This window comes from Pieris napi, chromosome 14 (assembly GCF_905475465.1).
Source record: "Pieris napi chromosome 14, ilPieNapi1.2, whole genome shotgun sequence".
Classification (NCBI taxonomy): Eukaryota; Metazoa; Arthropoda; class Insecta; order Lepidoptera; family Pieridae; genus Pieris; species Pieris napi.
In genome coordinates, this window is record NC_062247.1 from 5250112 (window position 1) to 5268788 (window position 18677).

An 18677-nucleotide genomic window follows, 5' to 3' on the forward strand; every position below is an offset into this window, starting at 1 on the left:
ATGCATGGAAACTATAGTCTATCATACAGACTAAATTCTATCACTATAATTCACCACAGAGCACATTCAACTGTCAGACAAGTGTTTCTGGAAATTGGACCTAATTGTCTGTGATGTACATACTGCGTAGCTCAACTTCTAGTGCGTAAAGTAATTATTCTGTGCTCCGTAGACGGAATCACTTCGGAAAGATTGAAATGTAAGTATGGAAAAGTAGACCATCATCATAATAGGTATCTGAAAAGTTGAAAACATGTGAATTGAAACTTTCGTTCAACGACGCTTTCAATATTACATAACTCTCTGTAGGTACTTGAGAGATAAATTGATTTTTTTCGGGTATATAAAAATTAAAATATTTTGAATGCGCAGTGTTTTATTGGTTTATAAAATACGTGATCCTGAATTCGTTTCTTATAGTAACAACATTTTTTATGGCTCAATAGGTCGATTAGCTGTTTTCCTTTTGTTAATAAAGGCTACATGCTACAATTACCCTTACAATTATAATCAGATTTTAATATTTTAATTCGTTTCAATACATTGTAAGACTAACTTATTGAATTAAACAATGTATCATTCAAAAGTATAATTAGTTAAAAGTTTTTTGAGAAACGTCCTATGTTCTGCAAATGTGTTTATTATCTACAATACTAAAAACCTTTTCGGCTTCAAGTCTCATTTAAAGCTACTATGAAAGAAAAACGTTATTGTGACAAGCTGGCTTTCACTATTCTTAAAAGCAGAATACAATGTTCGTCAAAATTAATGCATAAACACATTTTTGATATGGAAAATTAATAAAACTCTTATATTTAAAAATTACAAAATTACAAAAAAACAGAAATGTACAAAAATGGAAAGAAATTAAGTTCTATGGGCAAACTGTTTGCCCGAAAGTACAGTTTATGCTGTCCACCGCGAGGTCCTTCAAAACCTGGTTGTCAATGCGGATGTCCGACATGCCCTATGCCCGGACAAGGACCGAAGATAACGCCCAACCCATGTTGTCGTCCCAGCATTATCCCTCCAAACCCTTGCGTGCCTCGCTTTCACCACGAGAAAGATTCTTGGAAGAAATATAAATTCCTTACGTTCTTTGTTGGCTTTCCTCTTATAATAATACAAGGTTTTATTTGCTATAATCACACGCTGCCTGAAAAAGGAGAATGTCGGGACTATGAATACATGCGCATACGCAATAAAAAATATCCATGGAGGGACGGTGTTCAATCTTTCTTCCACAACGATCACGTCAATCACGTTCCTGGTGAATGTACTCCTCCACCCTTGGATTGCGACTAAGAAAATAAAACAAATAAAACTGTTAAAAATCAGCGTAATTTTTCATTGAAATTTGTATGACTACCTTTTTTAGCGTGATAACAATGATCTTGCGAAAACCGGCGTCACGGATTTTCATACCTGATGCTCATGCATACTCAAGAGCCCTAACTGCTATAACTGCTATAGCATAGCCTTCTCATACAAAAAGCACCTCAGGCTTAAAAGAGAGCGTGTTCCGGAACGAGTCCCCAGTTTTGAATCTACGCGCCGCGCCGGCTAGCCTATGTACCCCCTGGTCTTTACCTCTGTCGCTCACTAGCCTTCTGCTGCATTACATGTTCACAGGACAAGGAGCTAAAACCTACCGAACTCAGACTCAATTAAGAGGTTTTTTGTTTGATGTGCAGTAAATAACCTTACTTCAATGTGTATGTACTAATTAAATAGTGGAAAAGCTTAAATTAAGATCAATGCAACTCACAAAACTGGACATATTTGAATAGAGAACCTTGCTTAATAATGCTACCGCGCATATGAAAATATAAATAGATAGCCTCAAAACTTAAGCTAACTAGTTGGGTTCTGGTATGCGCACGCACGTCAAGGCGGGTGGCTAGGGCGGGTCAAAGAAAGCAGTAGTCGAGCGATCAATAGCGCTGCTGACGTCAGTGTAGCGTCGGGCGCGATTGGCCCGCCCGGCATTATTAAATAAACCTCCCGAGAGAGTAGCGCGCAGCGGGCCAGCACCGCAGCACGCGGCGGGCGCGCCATCGCTCGCGGCCGCCCGCCATGGCCGACATGCCGGACCTCTCGCACCTCACGCCCGAAGAACGCGCCATCATCGAGGGCGTCATTATGCGGCAGCGCCAGGAGGAGCAGCGCGAACACGAAATTATGAGGTGTGCTCTATTCGACCTTCGACCCCTTTAGCGTAATGTGTATTCTGTGACCGAAATCAGTGGTGTCGTGGTAAAAACCAACGCTGTCACCCTGCAGACACATACGCGTACCTCGAGTCTATAATGGTTAACAAAAATCGACCGCAGAGATAAAGGTACGAGTTAGCGCATCCTGCATAGTCGAATCAATTTCCAACGTTTCGATCAAATCTTTTATCAATAAAGTGACGCATCGTTGAGTGTTGCTTTCAGCAAAGTTAATCGAATTAAGCAAAGAATTTTATAGTCTTATTCTCTATTAGATGTAACTAACATACCTACACAACCTTAATACACATTTAAGTATTTATTACCTACTTTTATTTATAGTTTTAATCAGTAATTGTTAAAATAAATTCAAACCGCTTTCAGTAAACGTAAAATAAATCAGTATGACCTACTTTTTTCATTTATTGCGCTAACATAGTAGGAAAATGTAATGCGCATACTGGGTCGGGACTTACGAAGTTCGAAAAGATTTTGCTGCTATCTTCTCCTTTCTGATAAATGTGTCAAGATCTCTTATTATATGATTTGTTAATTCGGAAAATAATGTGAGTTTTATTAGATTTTATTTTGTTTTTATTTTATAAATTTGCCAAGGTTTGACAGGATGCATTCCTTTGCTTTGCTTTAGCTTTAATGTAATATTGATTGCTATGTATAGCTAGAAAAAGTTATTATTATTTCTGGATAATAGCTGAAATCGACCATAGTAGTCTATGGGAAATAACATACTGCAAAAAATAATAATATAATAATTTAGTTTTCGAACCAGTGCATTTTCAACAAAGACATGATCTTTTAAATAAAATAGCTTCTAAAGAAAAACGCTTTTTACCGGATTAAAGTTATGTATTATTATTATAAATTTACAACTATTTGTTTATAATAATAATACATAACTTTAATCCGGTAAAAAGCGTTTTTCTTTAAATGTGTAAAGGTTATGTTAATCAAAGACAATACCAAAATAGCTTCTATTCGATTTAAACAAAAAAAAATTATATTAGACTGATTTCGCAAAAGCTTCCGACAAACTTGCCAAGCCAACTAAGTCAATAAAGGCTTTCTGACTTCAATCCTTGCGTACTAATAGTTTTACTTTAACTTTCCATCATCTTAATTTCCTTATTTTTTGTACTGACAATTAAATTAAATTAATGTTTTTTCAACGTTTACTAGGTAGATACCTACTTTGTTTAAAACGTTTCAAAGATTCTCCATCTTTTATAATTAACCCCAAGTTTTTTCTAGCCTTATTAATAATAACACGTTTCTGTAGATATGTAGATTTATAAATGTTATTATGGGATTTTTTTAAATATTAAAACTTTTCGAACCTTTCAGTCTTCGGTCAATAATAACAATGTCCCGAAAGTCGCAACTTCATGATAAATAAATACCATGCCAGTATTAGCTATGAGGATTATAGTTGGTTAAATTTATATTAACTCAAGTATTCTACCTACATGTCATATTATTATAAAATGTTTGTACCCCAATACATTTAATAAATAAAAATCTTTTCTCTTCTTTATAATGAGATATCGATAGTCTCTCTGATAAGATTAATTAGGTACATTTTAATCATGCCATTTAATTTACTTTTGCACTTTTTTGCAGCTGGGATGTATAAGCGACTCCCTCTAGGCTTAGATCGTAAAAAATACAATGATCAAAATTGTGACAAAGTGCCAGAATTTCGATTTTTTTTTGTAATACAAACTGTTGTTTTGCTTGCAATATGGATAATTTCCCTCAACTTTATAAACGTATGTTGCACAGACGAAAACAAGACGAAGTAGCGGTTCTGGAGCAAACAATACGTACCAGGAATGAGATGCAAAGGGCTGCTGGAGTGGAACTGGCAGCCACATGTGAAATTTGCTTGAAGACCAAATTCGCTGACGGAGTAGGGCACTCCTGTCATTATTGTCGAGTGAGGTGCTGCGCAAGGTGTGGGGGCAAGGTCACTTTACGCTCCAACAAAGTCAGTACTTTCGCATCGTAAAAACATTTTTTAAAGATTTGTGCAATGACAGTGTAACAAAACATAAATGTCGAAGCGTGGAATAAAATCGGAATGAGTATCTTTGTGATATCTAAAAAATATGTTTCTCTATACTGTTTTCTAAAAATGAGGCATCTTCTAAATTCGTTGCTTTGTAGTTTCCGCTATATGAAGACGACCTGTGGTAAATGCACATAATAATTCACAATTTTATTATGCAGTTATAAATAAAATATTTTTTATACTTATTTTAGAATTGTCTACAGCTGTAGGCTATTGTGTGTTTTTTATTGTTTTTTTTTATTCCGCATTCGACAAAATTGTTTTACAGGTCATATGGGTCTGTATTCTCTGTCGTAAAAAGCAAGAACTGTTATCAAAAACTGGACAATGGATTCACAAAAGCACTGGCCACGATTCAATGCTATGGAGAATGGAATCGGACTTAAGAAATTTACCATCTCAGGTAGATTCAACATTAGATAAAAGACCCAAATTAGAGAGAGCGCACAGTGCAGCAGAAAAAGAGAATCAACCGTTGCAGAGATCTAGTAGTGCCCTGCGCCGGCAGTACAGTCAACAAGAGGCTAAGTGCTATGGGGAACTAGAAGGACTCTCTAGGACTCACCCGCATCTCGTACACTCAAGGCAAAAGTCAGCCTACGGGATAGACGACATGGGAACCCCACATCAGCCAACGCAGCTATTGCCTCTACCCCACACGCCTGCCTTACACCCTCCGATGCCGCCGAGATCCTCATCTTCTGATGACGAAGTTCCAGAGTGCGTTTCCGATGAAAACGACGAGTACCGGGACCGCGGTGAGTGATTTACCCGCTTTCCATTCACCGTCCTCCTCTCCGGAATGTCATGAGTCCTTGCCGAGGGTTTTTTTACTCCCACACTACACAACGAACACACCAATTGCGTACATGCACATTACAATACCTCACTCATAATCGTTCCTAACATTATGCAAAGGTGTTCCGTGCGAGGTTTTACTATTTCAGTGTTTTCAGGCATCGCAAGGTAAAACGTTATAATAGACGCATTCTTGTTAAGATCTTATTATACTTTCAATAGTTATAGTAATATTTAGTGATGATCATATTCATTAGACAGGTAATCCTAAGAAACAGGCGTAGGAATCGTTCATAGAACTTTTTGATAACTTAGTTATTATTTGCAGATAGCTGTTTAGAAAATGATACTTAAAAATGATATTTGTAAAACATACACGTTCCAAAAATTCTAGACTATGTGTCAACCGTAAGCGTCTAGCACAAACTCGTACGCGCCCGGTCTGCGAAGTCATCGATCGTACTCCATGAATTTCTTGCTTCAATACCCCATCCTGTTTATATTACAGGTAGAGATAAGAGCTGCCCCGTTGCTGGTGCGAGAAAGCAGCGCCAAGCGATGTTAGATGAGAAAATGAATAAATTTTTATCGGTGAGAAGGACTGGGGGTTTGCGTTGTAATTTATGCTCAACGTTAGCTGTTTTTTACCTATCGATCTCCTTAGTCGTTTTCGTCGTCTTGTACGTCTTTGGTCTACCATCTGTGATCGCTGTTCATTTCTTTGTCTGCCCATACTTCTTTCGAGTAACGATGTTATTATTTAAAGTGTAAGTATATTTCTTACTGGCGAACGTATATTAAAGAATTGGTCCTATTACGATATATTAAAAAAACTTAATCAATAAATTTACTATACGTTCGTTATATTCCTTAAAGTAGGCTAAAAAAGTCAGCGAGAATTATTGTATGGACTTACTTAACTTAAAATAATTTAAAAACTTGTATACTTTTTCTTCGCCTAATTTAAGGAAAACGCATGTTGGGGGAAAAGAAGATTGTAATATATATTTGGTGATATGTTTGTTAGTTTTGGTGGAGTGCATCTTTGGTACTTAATTATTGTTTGTATGATTGGGATAACTTGTCACACTTTCTTTCCGCTTATGCGTTAACACTGCTTTGACTGCGAAACATTAACCAAGATCTTAAAGCCATCATCACTTCTCAGAAATATGTACAGAACTTAGGCATAATTTGTTAGACCCTGAAAAAAGCTTTGGGGTATACATCATTAAAATAAAACCCACAATCGATCCGGGCGCGTACGGGCGCGCAAGTCGTTGAACGGTGAGATTAGCGCGTACTACGATGCTATTTGTATAATATCGTTCATAGGAGATCTTGAGGCGTGCGCTTCACTTCGGAATCCAACTCGCTCCAACGTGACCTCAAACAACTATTACAATTTAACTAATCATTCGCCGGCCTCCTACATACCCGAGGGACGCGGTGTCCTCGATACTGGTAGAAGTGTCCCCACAGGCGGACGAAGTTTTGACTCCGTCACAGATTGTCGTTGGCGCACTAGGGAAGACGCTGAAAATGCATATTTACGCCCATACACGCGTGACGAACCTCAACGATCCGATCGTGCTGTATATAAAAGTGCATATCTGTGGGAAGACTCCACAGATAATAGACGATTTACAGAAAGAAGAAAAAAAACTGTGAGGTTCGATGGGCACGAGGGAGCGGCGACATTCCCGCGTGGTGGACGAGACTCCTCTGGGGTCCCACATGACTGGGCCTCTTTGCGTTGGGAATCTGAAAGACAAACCAGTCAAGATTCTGCTACGAAAGATTCGGGCATCGACACATCTAGCACATTTACTTCCAGCGAAGATTCGAACAGGGGCGAGTGCCCTAAGGTACACCTCATGGCTACATTTTGGCTTGCTTAATTACGACTAGAAAGAAATCAAAGCTTCAGTTATGTTTATTTTCAGTTCTACTATTATGTCTATACATATAGGAAACAAACATTTTATGTTACCTTACGCATCATTTGAATACATGTATTGTAAATAAAACGTGTAGGAATTAATGTTTGGCTGTGGCATGTGTGCACACCTTGGCATGACTGTAATTCTGTATTCATGTGCGATGCATTTGCTAGTATTGCTGAAAATTTCTGGATAAATTTGAAGTAGTTGAAAAAAAAAACCAATTTGCCTTATATTCTGTGAACGTTTTCTGCAATAGTTTCCATTGAACTGGCAAGTGTCACCTGATGGTACCCGAATGGTCGGTCACATGGTACTTCGAAAAAGTGTGGTTGAAGGAAGTTCACACTCCTCATCAGCAATTCTTGGGCTCAAAGTTGTTGGTGGAAAAATGCTACCTGATGGTACTCGTGGAGCTGTGGTAGAAAAAGTGAAAAAAGGATCCATCGCAGATTTGGAAGGCCAGTTGAGAATAGGTGAGTTTTCATTTCTATTTGACCAAATCCACACAAACTGTCTGTCACTTTTAGAAAACCAATGCACATAATAAATAACGATTATATTAGCGGTAGTTTAAATTTTTATTATAGTAACAAGGGTTAGCTATAGCTTAATAATACACATGCCGGACACATTATTTGTCGATCAGTTCTTCACATCTATCGCTTCTAGGGGACGAAGTATTGCAGTGGAATGGCATGCCACTTCAAGGACGAAGTGCTGATGAGGTGACAGCAGTAGTGGCTAATAGCAAGCATGACACGCACGTAGAACTAGTGGTGACACGGCCACTGGCATCTGCGCGACTGCTTGCACAGCCTTGGAGGTCTCATAAAGGTGGGCGATAACCGAAAGACGCTTTGCTTTTAAGGCCACATATTAGCTTTACACCTATTGTCTATGGTACCAATTTAAAATATTATTCCAACTTAAGATAACAATACAATAAAACTTTTATGGTTTGAATTATAAGATTTTAAAGGATAGAATTAGATTTAGTTGTATTTAATTGGTATTTTTTTAGAAGTTTACACGGAGGTGCTTGGTGGCGCTGAAAAGCCAAGTGTTTTAGTAACATCACCAGGGTCACCTGATATATATGGACGAAGACGTAATGCCAGACAAAACAATCAAAATGCATATGTTGCTGGTCGAATACAGGTACTTGATTTTTGACCAACATAAAAAAGTACATGATTTTGTCGGAATTTCTTTATTTTCTACCCTAATTATTGTATTCATTTTAGTTAAAAATCTACTTCGACATGGCAGCGCTACAGCTTTTAGTCACCGTAGTGTCTGCTAGCGGCTTGACTCCTAGAGCAGACGGCTCGCCACGATGTCCTTACGCGAAGATATTTCTTCTACCGGACAAAAGCGAGAAAAGCAAACGTAGAACAAAGACTCTAGCTAATACTTTGGAGCCAAGGTGGAACCAGACTTTCGTTTATTGTGGAATACGTTTTAGTGATATAAAGAAGAGAACTTTAGAGGTAATATAAAGCGATGAGCAGACATTATCTACAACAAATGAAGGTTTAAATCAGTCCTTTGTTTGAAAAATAAACATACCCATTGCTCATTAATAATAATGCGTTTGGTTTAAACAGTCAGCAACCGCACTTCACAACGTTACCGCAGTAGATTTGCTTAAATTTAATAGGGTTTTGACTGAAGTTTATTTGCAGGTCACAGTTTGGGATTTAAATCGTTACGGGCCTAACGATTTCCTTGGTGAAGTTCTTCTAGATCTAGAAAATATGCCAATGAATCATGAACCAAATTGGTACAAGTTAAAGCCGCATGATGAATTTGCTGGTTTTGGGGTAAGGATATTATATTTACATCAAAAGAATCCCACCGATTTGCAATAGAAGTACCATCACTAGAAGTCATGTCCATTTCACAGAGATATCGTGAAGATGAAGCTGATGGCGAGCATCTATCTCCTCCATCTACGTCCAATTCTCGCTTGTCAGACTCTGACACGCCCAGCGAGTGTGACTTGAGGAGACATCACTCTCTCTCCAGTCTTGCTTCTAGCTCGAGTCCGACACCACCACACGAAGTATGTGCACATACGTAGAGATGTTTATATTTAATCATAATACATCGAATTGACCATGTACATATAAAAAGGATTTGCAGGTGGACGGAACTCGTTGTAGTCGACGCGATATGTCTCCCGCCGGTCGAGTGAGGACCACTTCCGTAGCTAGGGAACGGGTATGCTAATAACCATAATTATAACATATATATATGTATAATTTTTCTCTATTTAAGTATAACTTCTAGATACATTTCTGTATGTAATTTTATCCGCAGGGTCCCAGCTACGTAGGTCGGTCGCAATCAGCGGCCGGAGGGCGAAGCGCCTCACCGCGGCGTTCCCTGTCTCCGCCCAACGACAGGGACGCCTACCGCTACACAGGTCTTCCACGAACATTCCCAATCATTCTTATGTCTGATATGTTTTTTCATAAATCTTGACATGACAACTTAATACAAATACAGTTCCAATAAAAGTAACAAATGAGAATGTGACTAAGTTAAGGCGACACTTTGAAACTCATGTTTTATTTAGAATTTCTGAAGGTTTTACGGGTCATCGCTTTTCAAAGCGTCGCTTATCAATTACAATGTAAATGGAGTGAACAGCGGGCAGTACCCCGCACGGAACACTATAAAGATTTGCGCGTTCATTACTATACTCACCAACTTTATCTGCCTTCACATTTTTATTTCACTGTCCGTCCTATCCTCAACCTGTGAGCACGCTGAACTCATTTTATATGTCGATGTTATTATTTATTATGATTTAAGCAACTAACTGCATGATTCAGCTATCCGATTTCTATTTCAACGATAACCTTCGTAAGTTTTTATTTTACATATCTAATAAGCTTTAATCATGGACTCATAGCCTCTTGAAGTGATGTAGATGTATCGTTTCTTCGGGTCTATAAAGTTTGAGTACTATTTAAAATAACAGCAACTAATGTGGTGATTTGGTTAATATATAGTGTGTGAAGATCGTGACGCCACCCGTTTGCCCACACACGCGTACGCTCCACGCTTTCAATCACGATCTGCAACGGCTACCCCAACGACCAGCCCTAAGAAACGCCAGTTGCCTCAAATACCACATCAGGTAAAGAAACAGAATTTATAGGGCACACAACATAATCAGCTTTAGCAATAAAATCAAATGCGTAGAAATTATGCATTAATTGCATTATTGTATGTATTCCTATAGTACATACACCCTTTGACGTGTTCTGAATTAAAAATAACTTCTTTGAGAAGAAGAGAGAAGAAGATATTGCGAAAAAGGGGACTTGTTACTTAGTAATTATTATTAGTTCCCTTTGAAATAATATACATTTATAAACAGAATACCCAGCGAGCGATGCGCGCGCAGGTGTCCGCGGACCTGGAAGAACGTAAGTGGATCGCCCCGCATCACATTGGCGCCACACTCACCTACCGCAGCACGCCACAAGGTCAATACACCCACACATACAGACATACACTACGATAGGCCCTAGTCATCACTTATAATCATTATTATAGATACGGCCCCGTGCCAGAAATCTATGGAGGTCTATCAGATTCAGAGAAATAATCAAAAATAAATCTCAAATTACATTCACTGGTAGTCCCAATCATATGTTAACCTCTCATATTAATAACCTTATTGCACGAGTAATAAATTTCTGTTAACCACACAACGTCACTCCATAACAAAAGCTTTGCTTTTGTAGTGTTTAGATTTTAGTGTAGATAATCTGAATGAATATACTAGAAATATTTAATTGGAATCTAAATTGAGACATATCTATTTAGATTTTGTAACTTGCAAATTGGACGAATAGGGCATTTTGTTGAAATCATTAGGGTGGGAAAGGCACTATGCAGGACTTTCGGATTCGGAATTGGCATCACGTGGTGGAGGTTGGGCGCCAAGACGTCGCTTGTCTCCCGATGCGGCCGCTGGAGACTCGGACATCGAATCCGTGGCCTCGGTCACTTCTAGTGCATTCAGTACGCAATCTGAACGACCACGTCCAACCAGGATGCTTAGGTAATGTCTACCACAACATTACCATTATGATTAATAAATGCATGTTACACAGTTTTCACATACTTTTACAGCAGGAAACGAATATTTCGACTTAGTAAATCCTCATCCTGTGATAGCTTTGTAGAACCCCCTTCTCATATGTCCTATAAATATAAGCCTAGCACATGGAGTTCTTACTTAGGTCGTAGCTTGGGGAATCGGTATAAGCCTGAATTCTATCCATTAATCAACAAAACCTATTCTAAACCTCACTTTCATAGTAGCATACCTCGTAGCCATTCCATAAGTAGTTTAAGAAATAGTTTTCGCTCCTTTGGCAGAGCTTTAAGCTGCCCTGAACCAGACGAAAGTTTATATGAATATAGCAAAAATTACGTGTCTGATATTATTAAAAAGAATTTAAAATATCCGAACTATACCATTCTTCCCGATATAAGTAGAGTAGTAAAATCGTCATTAACTAAGTCTAATGGTTATAAATACTTAGACGAATATCCGATTGAAAATCGAAATGTAAACACTGACGATTTAAGACATAGAAAGACTAATTTAAGATTATTAAAACATTTACGCGGGTCCTTTAATTTTCAATCTTTCGACGACGAAATCTTCATTAGAAGCAAATTACCTACTATTGATGATCAAGATGATGAATTAGACCATTATCATGGATACGGAAGTGACAGCAGTTTAGCAACAATGATACACGTCAGTATTGATAAACCTAAAAATGATATTTATCAAAACGATTTATTGACAAATCTAAGTACCGTAAGCAGTGCTACCAGAAAAGGTTTATCACTAGATTTTAGTACGATTTACGGGCGTAACTCCTTGGATAAAGCATACTATAATTCAACAGTCATTACAAGCCCACATTACGATACACTTAACAAAATAAATACCAACTACAGCAAAAATTATTTTAAACGCAAAGGTATATATAACTCGTTATTGACCAAGATTCCATCTCCTTCTTCAATTAAATCAGTGACACCTGATGATATATTCGACTTATACAATAGGTTGTCTGCATACGATATTCTAGATGACAAAAATGAAGACGATATTATGTTACATAAAACTAAACCGAGATACAAGAAACGCGTAAACATGGTAAGCATAAATGAAATTCCGACTGTACAAGAATTTTATTCCCCCGATACTCCTACTCCTCTTTCGAGCCCAGACTTCAATACGTATAGGGAACCCAGAGTAGTTTCCAACACTCGTCCCGCATATCACACATATCCAAAGAATCATGTAGATCAAGAATTTAGGAGTAAAGCTAATTCGTTCTCTAATTTCTCTTCCCCAAATCACGGCTCATCTCATCGCGCTCCTGCTACGCATTTACCTCCTGATGGCTCATCTACGGCTCCTAATACGCCACCAAAACAAAACGAATCACGAGATGGAAACGAATGCACACCGAATGAAAACACTAAACGGAAGAGTATTGTTGAAACGGAATCACAATGCAGTAATGACTATGGCAGTCGAGATAATGGCCGCAATAATAATCAACCGCCTACCCTTGAGAGGCGAGAGTCAAGGCATGGGCAGTTTACGCGCAGTTTAAGCAACACCGATGCACCGGACGAAAAAGCAGGTAAAAATATAGGTTAAAGCAGGTTAATTTTGATATAGAACTGTAGCCATAACATGAGCATATACGTTCGTTTTAGATGGCAGTTTAAGTGATACAGCGCTCGGTGGGACTTCTGAAAACGAACCAGCGGGTGACGATGCATTATTAAAGGCTGAGCCACGTGATTACTTTGGACCTGGAATGGGCAAAAAGAGTAATTCAACGTCTCAATTATCAGCTACAGGTGATATGTGTTCTGTTTACAACAAAATTATCTTTTATTTCTCTCTATTCCTCAATTTGTGAATAATATCTTACCAGTAATAACCAGATATGTTATCAACATCGACAGGGCGAAAAAGACGGTTAGGTTTCGGTAAACGCGGAAAAAATTCCTTTACCGTTCAACGCAGTGAAGAAGTGGTTCCTGGAGAGTTACGAGGAGGCGCTGGCGTATCCCGGGCCTCCTCGGCCTCCAGTGAGAACGAGGACGACAGGTTGGCACTGCTCATAATGCCAACATTGACATAATAGTGACTTATGAGGCGGTAGAATCATTACGGCCGCGATTATCCCACATGTCACATGCATCAAGATAACTTTTTATGTGCGCCATGTTGCTTTGTAAAGTCAGCTACGTAGTGGCTTTTAGTGGCATAAAAATACAAAGATAGTATTTGAACTACAGGTGTTGGCGAATCTTCAGCTAGAATAGAATGCTCGATAGCTAATAGAATTAGTGTTGATCAGGTTAATGATTAAGTGATGAGCATTCTAGTTTTTGCTAAAGATTGCTCAGTCAGATCAAAGATCTCTTATAATGATATCGTGTCAGAATATTACGTCTTTTTCACTATTTTAGTTCAAGAATGTATAGTGAATAATTATAAATATACCTAATTGTACAATACCTAGTAGTCGTGTAGTGAATGTTGTGGGCCACCGTGACCGTGCTTTTCGCGTAGAAGGCGGGGGCGGCGGCCGACGCAAGCGCAGCGCAGTGGTGACCAGCTTCAAGCGCTCGCACGAGGTGTCGTCCAGCCTCGTCTCCATATGTAGCTCTGAGGGATCCTCGTAAGTCGCCCGCTCGTCCGTTCTTTGCCAACGATCTCTATCTTTGTGCCATCGATGTTGCTCGTCGTCTTCTTCTACCCTCTGCCTTCGTCTTTTTCGCATGTTGCAATGTATCGGTGTTTTTATTCTAATGTACGCACGCACGAATTCGCACAGGCAAGCACTAGGCTCTACCGTCAAATTTAAGGCGCGGGGACGATTGCTTTACGAAGGTTTGAATGTTTATGAGTGATGTCGCTTAATATTCTGTATGCACGACTGTGATTGGTGAGAGGTGGCTTTTTACAAACTACGCACAACAATTATGTGTACTCAATAACTCACACGCCTACACCATATATCGTTTTGTACATGCATGCCCTACACAATTCTTTATGGTGGCAATATTATTGCATAAGCTGGTGAGTATTTAAACCAAAACCACAATTATAGAAGAGAAGTAAGTGGAAAGCGCGAAATAAATCACAAGTAGGAAAGGAAGAACCTTATTATACATTCATTTTAATGTCCCTAAAAGTTTAATCTACCAATCTTTCTTCTCAAGAATGTCTTACCATCAGCTTCATATTATAAACAGTGTATACTATAAAACAAACGTCAAAGGACCATAAAACCATAAATAATTTGGCAATTGACAAATGCTTGTTTGAAGGTGTTGATTTTATGGTACTTGACTTTGTTTCTATTCTGTCCCCGCTCGTTTTTAAATGTTTCTTGCTGTACTCGTTGACTACCGCCCTCTCCATCACTATTGTATCAATGTTGTTATATGTTTAACTATTCTTTACCTTAACCAGTAGTTAGTTTTAAATATTTCTAATCTTTACTTCTTATCGTATTTCGTAATGGAATACTTACATAATTATATTTTTGTTCTTGAACTTCTAGTTCTACTAAATTTAAGCAATAAAATAGCAAGTTAATGAAACAGCTCTTAGTTCCACTTCAATGCCATTGAGACAGGTGTAATTTGAAACTTTTTGGGTTTTGGTGCTTGTTTGGCCGATTGTAATAGTGTTTATATCCTATATATATATATATATATATATATATATATATATATTATATCTAGAATTTAGTACAGAATCAAATAGAGCAATATAACTATTGTCTATTTCTTTATACTATCGACCCCACATATATTTTAGTATGAGCTTTAGCTACAGATACAAAATGAAACTTGCCGCAGTCTGACAGTCAGACAGAAATTACGGAGGGAGTAAAAATTATTGGATTTGCGTTCCCTAATTGCCATCATTTCCCATAAAATCTGATAAAAGCCAAGAGGCTGATTGCAGATGGATAAAGAATAAAAAAATACAAAAATACAAAAGCAATGATTAAGTGAAAACAATTCAGCTATATCATATGTCAAAAATCATTTATTCATGTAGGTAACACAATGTACACTTATGAACGTCAAAAACAGAAATATATATTATATATAGCCAGTCCTAATAAAAACTTGATTTGTGCTGTAAATTTTTACAAAAGACCTGTTAATAAAGTTTTTGGAGTGCCATCTAGTGACGGACTTGTTTTATATAATTAAGCACGCAAATTCACAGATGGTCGCCGGGTATGCGAGGCTCGAGTTCGTCTGATGGAGGCGGTCTATCTGACTTCATTGATGGACTGGGTCCAGGACAGTTGGTCGGACGGCAGCTATTGGGAGCACCCACTTTGGGAGATGTTCAATTGTCTATGTGCTATCAGAAGGGCTTCCTTGAGGTACTTTTGTGTGGCAATTATGACCAAATTCCATATGGAAACACATATGCACGCAGAATATTTTTATATGTGATGACTAGCAACATACATAAAGAATTTATTTAAAACAGTGTAAAAAAAATCGTGTGTCCAATTCACACGTGGTAGAAGTGAAACCTTCAAAAACAAAGTTTTTATAATTAAAATATGTAAATTAGACTTTTTTTCTATCTAAATGTAGGATCTTTTCTTTAAAAAAATATATATTTTAATGTTAAATTTTTATTTATAACTTTAATATCAATCTTTAATTTGGTAAAAACTAAAATAATAAAAGTTTGAAATAAATAGATCCAACGTGGGAGAAAATGAGATAGGAAGCATTATACAGTGTATAAACTTTTAATTAAGTGTAGTACGAAGTTTTCACTTCAAAAAGTTTCTATAACTAATGATTTGTAAATAAAATTGATAAATAATCTAATTTTATAATTAAACTACTTACTTGACTTACTTATTTAATTTTCATCAAATCTGTTTTTTTTATTTCAGAAAATGTTTAAATACACACTAATTTAAAGTTTATACACTGTATAATGCCTCCTATCTCACTCTCTCTCACGCCAAATCCTATTAATTTATGTGTCTGTCTCTTTTTACTGTCGCTTTTTCCGTTGCATCCGGTTTGAAATCACAACGATTCTAAAGAAGTTCCACTTCAATAAGATTTAGATACTGTATGTAGCTAAGAAAATATCGTAACCATGGTAACGAACACACATTATCGTTAGTGCAGGTTTTATAAAAAGTATAAATTGCACAGGTGGAGGTGATCCGCGCGCGGGGGCTCCAAGCCCGTCAAGGCAGCCGTACTTTGCCGGCGCCCTACGTTAAGGTATATTTAGTAAGCGGCAAGCGATGTATCGCTAAGGCCAAAACCAGTACAGCTCGACGGACCTTGGACCCGCTGTACCAGCAGACCCTTACGTTCCGAGAGAACTTCAAAGGGTGTATATTACAAGTGAGTCAATTGATTTTAAATAACCTTTCTACGGTATTTAATAAATAATTTTCATTAATGGGATCTTAATTATTTTGGGACCAAACTTTTTAAATTTGTTTTAATTTTCTATTTATCAATTTTAAATTCTTATTATTACTATGTACGTTAAGAATATTGTATATATTATGTACTGTATATTTGTGTGTTTGAAATAAAAATATATTTTTATTATTATAAATCAAAATTTTCTCTTTTCGAAAATCTTTTATAATATGCCGTCAAATTAATTCGAGATTCTTAATAATGTATAAAATTAAAAGCGAAGAATCCAATTCAAGTCTAAGTATATCTCAAGTCCATTAGTTTAGACTACATTATATCGGTTAGCAGTGTAAAAGTTAATTAAAATATTAAAAATTAATTTTATTATTTAGGTAACAGTTTGGGGCGACTACGGTCGCATCGAAGGCAAGAAAGTGTTCATGGGTGTGGCCCAAATTATGTTGGATGACCTCAACTTGTCCAATATTGTTATTGGATGGTACAAACTTTTCGGGACTACGTCTTTGGTGAGTCTATATTTAAAAAGGCTCTGTGTTTCAAAATCAATAATATATTGTCTCGTTACCAGGCCATAAAATTATAAAAAAATAATAATAATAATAATATATTATCGATTAGAATAGATATGTTAACGTAAAATTGTAAATACCGTTAGATTGTAATCTATCTCGCGAGATTATAAACTGTCGAAAGACTGTGAACTCAAGGTACTGCTTACAATTTAACGTATTATTATTTGGTAGATTATAATCTATCGAAGTGAAATCGTCAAATTGTGAAACGGTACGCACCTCGCGCGCTGATTGGTTGAACGGAATATGCCATGGTGGCGACCATATTTGTTTGTTAATTCGTTTGTTGTCGAATGTAAACAAACGGTGTTTTGGTAAATGTAAATTGATGTCGTCTTGAAAGTAACTCACAGCTTTAGGATGTTGAAAGTGAACGTGAAAAGTTATATGAAATTGTTGTGGAAGTAAAATTAATCTGTGATTGACCGAAGAAGTGCAGTTTGAATGATAATTAAGTTAGTGTTGGTCTCCAAACATAGTCTAAATTACATACATTTTCCGTGTTTTAATATTTTTTATTCGCTAGATTATAATCGATCACAATTTTTCGACAGTTCACAATCTCGCGAGATAGATTACAATCTAACGGTGTTTACAATTTTACGGTGACAGATATAAGAGATATTTATATAACTTTAATTTAGACTATTAATTAAATGTTTTTTCTCTTCCTTTGCAGTAACTGTGGCTGGCCGCTATGGCGGTGTCGGTGAACAATATCAATAATAATAAAAAGTTATATAAAGTCCAAATAATACATCTAGTGATACTGCTTTAATATTATAAACTGCAAATGTCTTGAATATAGAAAAAATTTCTATAAACGAAAGTTACATGTAAATTATTTTTTCTTTCGGAATGCCTACCGGAGTTATAAATAGTTAGCATTTTATAGCAACGGATGTATAGTGTACTCGATAATGTAAGTATTAAAAGCCAAATAAGACTGTGTGTTTCCTTTGACCCTTTTACAGCAAGGAAATCAAAGTTATGTTACGTGGAATTTATTTACGATATTTACTTGATAAAACGTGTCCGAAATTGATATTATTTCAATTTGCCCTTAACAATACATATTTTATTTACGTTAAGTGGTGGTGAAAACGGGAATAAAACTTGAAAAATTAAAACGCTCCGTGGTAATTAGAATGAAATGGAAGAATGCCAAATCTTCGTTCGTACTGTCAGAGACGAAACTACTACTACTTGAAAATGTTTTAGGACTACAAATTTTTTTTTGGCTTAAGCTTAGGTTTCCTAGGAAAGCGATGCCGTTATCCAACGGCCGTAATGTAACGTTGGGTGACGTCACCCATACAGTCTATTAATAACATCGGAGTAGGTTTTCTTGAGAACGAGAGTGTCACCGTAAAGTCAAATAGCGGTGCTGTCATTTGCATGACGGCCGTCATAGCGGTGATAAACAGTCAACGTTTTTCGCGTGTAGCGGTGCCCATATTTAATTAATACAATGAGTGGAAACGTGACTTGGACGAGCGAAAATGATGTTTTTTTTTGCATTACGTTAAAAAGTAAA

The 18677-nt window shown here is 37.1% G+C and overlaps 1 protein-coding gene and 1 long non-coding RNA gene across 16 annotated transcripts in view; both read left to right on the top strand.

The window, feature by feature from the left end:
* LOC125056191 overlaps window positions 1–18677 on the top strand; it is a 109876-nt gene that overhangs the window by 37573 nt on the left and 53626 nt on the right. The gene's annotated exons all lie outside the window — the stretch shown is intronic.
* On the top strand, window positions 62–18086 carry LOC125056176 (regulating synaptic membrane exocytosis protein 2). Of its 15 annotated transcripts, none has more exons than XM_047659162.1 (22): window positions 62–199; window positions 4014–4218; window positions 4571–5060; window positions 6436–6968; window positions 7303–7519; window positions 7716–7880; window positions 8068–8204; window positions 8291–8536; window positions 8732–8869; window positions 8953–9111; window positions 9183–9269; window positions 9369–9474; window positions 10067–10194; window positions 10438–10546; window positions 10941–11127; window positions 11199–12739; window positions 12816–12962; window positions 13050–13215; window positions 15361–15523; window positions 16326–16523; window positions 16940–17074; window positions 17820–18086. In XM_047659162.1, the coding sequence occupies exons 2-22, from the start codon at window positions 4069–4071 to the stop codon at window positions 17820–17822; spliced, it is 5205 nt and encodes a 1734-aa protein (XP_047515118.1). In that variant the 5' UTR covers window positions 62–199; window positions 4014–4068; the 3' UTR covers window positions 17823–18086. The 15 variants fall into 15 exon arrangements, with proteins under 15 accessions (XP_047515118.1, XP_047515123.1, XP_047515122.1 ...); XM_047659167.1 differs by lacking the exon at window positions 62–199 and adding an exon at window positions 2026–2186 and having other exon boundaries at window positions 12612–12739; XM_047659158.1 differs by lacking the exons at window positions 62–199; window positions 13050–13215 and adding exons at window positions 2042–2186; window positions 13684–13792.